General features: G+C 39.4%; 1 protein-coding gene across 2 annotated transcripts in view; it reads right to left on the bottom strand.

The window, feature by feature from the left end:
* Positions 1-228: 228 nt before the first annotated feature.
* PSMA6 (proteasome 20S subunit alpha 6) overlaps positions 229-6,000 on the bottom strand; it is a 36,902-nt gene continuing 31,130 nt past the window's right edge. For both annotated transcript variants that reach the window (XM_058666347.1, XM_058666346.1), the window contains exons 5-7: positions 4,442-4,620; positions 2,309-2,403; positions 229-452 (exon numbers count right to left, since the gene is read on the bottom strand). In XM_058666347.1, the coding sequence (XP_058522330.1) occupies positions 395-452; positions 2,309-2,403; positions 4,442-4,620 (332 nt within the window). In that variant the 3' untranslated portion in view covers positions 229-394. The remainder of the gene's footprint in view (positions 453-2,308; positions 2,404-4,441; positions 4,621-6,000) is intronic.

The raw sequence follows: 6,000 nt of genomic DNA, 5'->3' as shown, positions 1-6,000 counted from the left end.
CTGGCCCAGCCTTGACTTCTGCTGGCATTTGGGGAATTTTTGCCATAGATCTACAGTTCAAATTTCAGGCTAGCAAGTTCTCTAAGTCAGGGAAACTTGTACTTGTCAACAAAATGACTAAAACTACACTCTGAAGATGGTAAGCCCTAAGAAGATGGTGAATATTGAACAATGTTCATATACTAAATATTGGCTAACACTTCAAAGTTGTAGGCAAAAAAGACAGGATGCAATTATTTTCCAAAAAGCACTGCTTTTATTTATACAGAGTCATAACCACTTCAGTGGCAGGACTGGAGGGGCGCCAATATCTAGCAGCCTCCACAATGTTGGCTTGGTGTTACCAAACACACAGGCAAGTGGCATCATGGATTTGGTAAACTAACGACAATGCTTAGTCTCTCTCAGCTAGAGCGACAAGGTGGGCATCAATCTCTGCTTCTGTAAGAATCCTAGGAGCAAATGGGGGAAAGAAAACCCAACTATTTACTTCATAAAAACCTTTTATTACGGAAAATTCCAAACATATAATAGCAGAAAAAAAATAATAAATTCCCACATACCTGTTTTCTAACATCAACAATTAACAACTGATAAGCAATTCACAACTCTCCCCCACACACTATTTTGAAGGCATTCCCAGATATATCAATCTCAACTATACACATTTTTACTTTACTATAAGATTCAGAATCAGTTCTTTTGAAAACAAAACCATTTAGTTGCAGCTAAGACAGAAAATGTGAATAAATGCAAAGACAAATGATGCCCACACATAATGTATTCCATTCAACTAAACCATCATAACACCTTATACCTAGTATAATCTGAGAATTCAAAATTCATTCCAACATTTAGTAAAATTTCCCCCCAAAATTCCAGACTCAATGAAAATGCTTGAGAAGGGGCGCCATGCCAAAAGATGGCATTTTAAAATAATGCTTGCCTCAAAAGCAATCAACTGCTCAGCAATCTGTTACTGTTAGATTTCTATGAAGTGAAATTTATCAAAATGACATTTTTAGTGTAACTGAGGGACAATGTAAAAGTTTATATACTTTTTAATGTTTGCGATCTTGTGCTAGTTAAAGGGTGATAGGAAGGTTTCATAAAGAAGCAACAACTGCAGATTCCTCAGCGCTTGCTGGAAATTTTACTTTTTTTTTTTTAAGCAAACTGTCCCCATAGGAAAGAAAAGTTGATTCAATCCTATTCTTACACTATTGTTTTAATCACATGTATTTACAGGATACAGTTTGAGAATGATAGATACATGTATATGTCTACTGACCAAATCAGGTTAGTTAGTACACCATCTCCATAAATATTATAAAAAAATAATAAAAATCTGGTTCAACTTTCCACCTCAATATGTTTGTGGCATTTACTTACTCATTCTATAAATAGGTTATTATGAACTATAGTTACCATGGTGTGCTGCAGAACTAACTTCTCTTCTGTGTTGTTTTGATGTAACTGTTCTTAACTCTTTCACATCTTGCAGGCAACCAAAAGAACATTATCAGAAATAATGCCCATTAACAAAAGTCCTTCAAAGGTCTGTCTGGTCAAGTTTAGTTTTACCACTTCCATAATCATGTGCCCTTTGGTTGTCATTTGAAGAGGAGAGACACATGAAAGTTAAAATGCTTGCTAGCACTTTGTTGCACACATGGATTTAAGCACAGTAGTGTTCACCAATCACAACATCCTGGTCCATAGTGTGTAAATAACCAGCTCATGCTATCAAAACAAGGAGAATGGATCTGAATCATGGACACTCTAAAGTTAATGTGTGGGAGTCAACCACCCAGTGAGTAAGAACGTACCAACACCCAGCACCTACAACTCAATTGGCTGCATTCAAAATCTGGCGTTCCTGAAGATCTCCAAGTAAAGGGCAGGGAGGAGTCCACACTGCTCCTCAGAGCTCTGCTTAGCCAGGACATTAATCAAACCTCTATTAGAAAAAGTGGTAAACCACTATTCTGGGAGTTGAAACTCTACCAACCTAAAGTAAGAAAAAACCTGCTCATTTCACTCCTTACATACTGAAGATCTTTCTGCACCACCTCTGGTGTTAACATACAAAGTTAGTAAGAATTGAGGAAAAAAAGCTGCTATGTTTGTCTTAAACTTTCAAAATAGATTTGTAAGGTGTAATTGAAAAAAAGCAAAAATTTTAATTGATAATCACCTGTAACCAACCATCAAGTTAGGGGACAAAATAATTCAAATGTCTCCAACTTTCCAGTCTGGAATTTTAGCACATGACAAACTTTAAACACATGGCTGAAACACAGCTTACCTGAATTTGGGATTTTCAACAGTAACAACTCCAACTTCTATTTCTGAAGGTTTGAAATCAATTGATAGGACAGTAGACAGGCATGTAATTGCAGTCTAAAAAAAAACAATTAACATTAAAACATTTTCAGAGATTCCTAGGTTTTTTCATGCCAAACTTATTCAAATCAAGGAATGGTTAATCACAAGCTACTTGTTTCTAGTCCACATTTCAGTGTGTGGTTTCATAATTACAGCTACTAACCATTTGCTTAACTCTGGCTTGTCAACTGCCAATGACAAGAAACTTGTTTCAACCAAATTAAGCCGCAAATTAAATGTCTCTATCAACACCAAAAGGCTTTTAGAACAGTTTATTTGTTTGATGACCACTATATGCTAGGTACTCTGTTAGTGCTTTGGGATGAAATGGAGAGGATACAGATGAATGCTATAAGCTGTACCTTCAAGGAATTTACTGTGGCCAAGATTGTCCTAAGTGCCTTTACAATTGATGTGATTCATTCATGTAATGTGAATCACAATTTAAAAACCCCAACAACCTTTAAGAAACATTTAAGCAGGGCAGAGTACCTCCCAGAAGAAAATTACCTTTATATCTTTTCTTAGCCCAAGATAGACAGACTCATAACCAAATATACAGTATTGAAGGGCAATGTTTCTCTTGTTACTTAGTAGAACCAAGTCATTGATCTCTAGGATGGCTTTATTCTCAGATGCAAAATAAAAAACTAAAATTCCTTTTTAATTTCTTGCTAGTAATTAAACTTTAGCTTAAGATTGTCAAATACTTGGTGTAAGAATTTTAGCTGCTTCTGTCATTTTTAAACTCCCCAACCACACTAAACAATCCCATCAAGAAACCTGCAGAAAGCCAGCTCTACTTTTTCATCCCAAATGTAATCTCTCCACAACCTTGTTCTGGAACCATATTCTTTTACTAGAGAGATTTGCTTTCCTGCAAATCTGACATGATTGTCTTTCTCTCAGTACTATAGATGCACTACTGCTGTCAAGCATTCATTTTTGCTTTCCAGGAACCAAGTTTAATCTGAGTATCTCGACCATACAATGATGCAAGTCTTTGGGCCTGGTTATGATTCTTATTCTTACATTTTCCCCACTTTATTGTATATATTTTGTTAAGAGCCATTTATGCAATATATCCATACACTATGCAGTAAGGAATAGCAGTCCTCACTTTTCCAGGTCAGTTGAATGATACAAATTTGACTACTAAACTGTCAAACTAAGACCTTTTTTATTTGTTTGCTTTACTGGTAAAAGATTTACAGAGAGAAGGGGATATAAAGATCTTCTGTCTGTTGGCTCACTTTCCAAATGGCCACAACGGTCGAGCTGAGCAGATCTGACCCAAACCCAGCATCTAGGAGCTTCCTCTGGGTCTCCCAAGTGAGTGCAGGGTCCCAAGACTTTGGGCCATCCTCTGCTGCTTTCCCAGGCTAAAAACAGAGAGATGGATGGGAAGTGGAGCAGCCGTGTCCATAAGGGATCCCAATGCATGCAAGGTGAGGATTTAGCCACTGAGCTGTTGCGCCAGGCCCCAAAAATAGATCTTGTGATATGATTTGGCAACAGGTTTTAAAAAAATGTTACTAATGGGGCCTGGTGCGGTAGCCTAGTGGCTAAAGTCCTCATCCTGCATGACCAGGATCCTATGTTTCTGTTTTCCCCACTGCTCTCTATTTTAAGCTGATATCACATGCACACAGAAGTTAGTATCCATTAAGCTGTGGCCAGCATGTGGCATGGCAGGCCATGCCTCTGCCAGCATCCCATAAGGGCACTGGTTCAAGAACTGGCTGCTCTGCTACCAATCCAGCTCCCTGTTGATGGCCTGGGAAAGCAGCAGAGGACAGCCGAAGTCCTTGGGGCTGGGCATCCTTGCAGAAGACTGGAAGGAGGTCCTCACTTCGGACCATCCCAGTTCCAATCACTGTCCATTTTGGGGAGTGAATGAGCAGATCAAAGATCTCTGTCTCTTCTTCTCTCTAACTCTGCCTTTAAAATTTATACAGCAAAACAAAACAGAACAAAAACCTGTTAATTATGCACAGACCTTCACTGTTCTTTATGGCACAAGAACAAAGTCAGCTTCTTTTAGGCAACTTACTTCCACTGTCTGTTCAAATGTCCAATCAAATTTCTTTTTCACTTTCTTCTCAAGGAAGCTGGTTGACTCAGTTTGTTTGACTCCTGCTGCAGTGGCTTTGAACCCACAATAGTAACCCGCAGGATCACACTTGTACACCTGAGGGCCTTGTTCTTCATCTATGCCAATTAAAATCATACCTAAAAGGAAGATGGGACATTATTAAGTATTTTATACCTTTATACAATAAAACTGTGTTACTGTGTTATATAACCTGCTGTTAACCATTAGTTAAGTCATAAATCTTAGGTAATGTTTTTATTAGCACCATCAAACAAAATAAAATTTATCACCAGAGGTAAATTATATAACAGATACATCCCCCCATGGCACAAAAGAATATCACTGAATCAAAACAAACAAACAAAAATGTGGGTTAGTGTTCTGGTTGCTCCACTTTCCATCCAGCTCCCTGTTTATGGCCTGGGAGAACAGTGGAGGATGGCCCAAGTCCTTGGGCCCCGGCAGCCATGTGCGAGACCAAGAAGCTCCTGGCTCCTGGCTAATGGCTTCAGATCTGCTTAGCTACGGGCACTGCAGCCATTTGGGCAGTCAATCAGTGGACAGAAAATCTTTTTCTCTCTGTATATACTTCTCCCTATAACTGCCTTTCCAATAAAAATAAATCTTCCCCAAAAAATCTTTAAAAATCTGAATTACACATGAACTCTACAAATGCATGCCCCAAGCAGCAGTGTGTGTGTCTGAAGATATACTTTTGTTGGAAAGACAGTTATGGAGAGAAGGAGAGACAGATCTTCAATCGGATGGTTCACTCCCAAAGTGGCTGCAACTGAGTGCTATGCTGATCCAAAAAAGCCAGGAGCCAGCAGTTTCTTATAGTCTACCAAGTAGATGCAGAGTCTCAAGGCTTTGGGCCATCCTCCATTGCTTTCCCAGGCCATAAGCAGGGAGCTGGAAGGGAAATGAAGCAACTGGGACAGGAATGAGCACCCATATGGGATCCTGGAACTTGCAAAGTGACGTAAAATTTAGCTAACTGAGCCATCGCTTTGGGCCCTAACCCCTAACCCTTTATTTCCCCTAAGCCCTAACCTTTTTAAGAGACAAACAATAAACAACATATTTAATACTCTGAAATATTCTGCTTTAGGTTGACCCATTTAACTTCAAATCAGTATTTCCTGAATTTTTCTGACTAAAGGATACTTTTTTAAAATTTAAGGTTCCGGGATTCGGCGCGATGGCCTAGTGGCTAAAGTCCTTGCCTTGCACATGCTGGGACCCCATATGGGTGTCAGTTCTAATCCCAGTAGCCTCAGTTCCTATCCAGCTCCCTGCTTGTTGCCTGGGAAAGCAGTCGAGGACGGCCCAAAGCCTTGGGACCCTGCACCCACGTGGGATACCAGGAGGAAGTTCCTGGCTCCTGGCAGGGGATTGGCACAGCACAAACTGTTGTGGTCATTTGGAGAGTGAATCATTGGATGGAAGATCTTCCTCTCTGTCTCTCCTCTCTGTATGTCTGACTTGTCAATACAAACAACTAAATCTTTAAAAAA

This window comes from Ochotona princeps, chromosome 6 (assembly GCF_030435755.1).
Source record: "Ochotona princeps isolate mOchPri1 chromosome 6, mOchPri1.hap1, whole genome shotgun sequence".
In the NCBI taxonomy this organism is placed as follows: domain Eukaryota; kingdom Metazoa; phylum Chordata; class Mammalia; order Lagomorpha; family Ochotonidae; genus Ochotona; species Ochotona princeps.
This window is presented reverse-complemented; position numbering and strand designations above follow the sequence as displayed.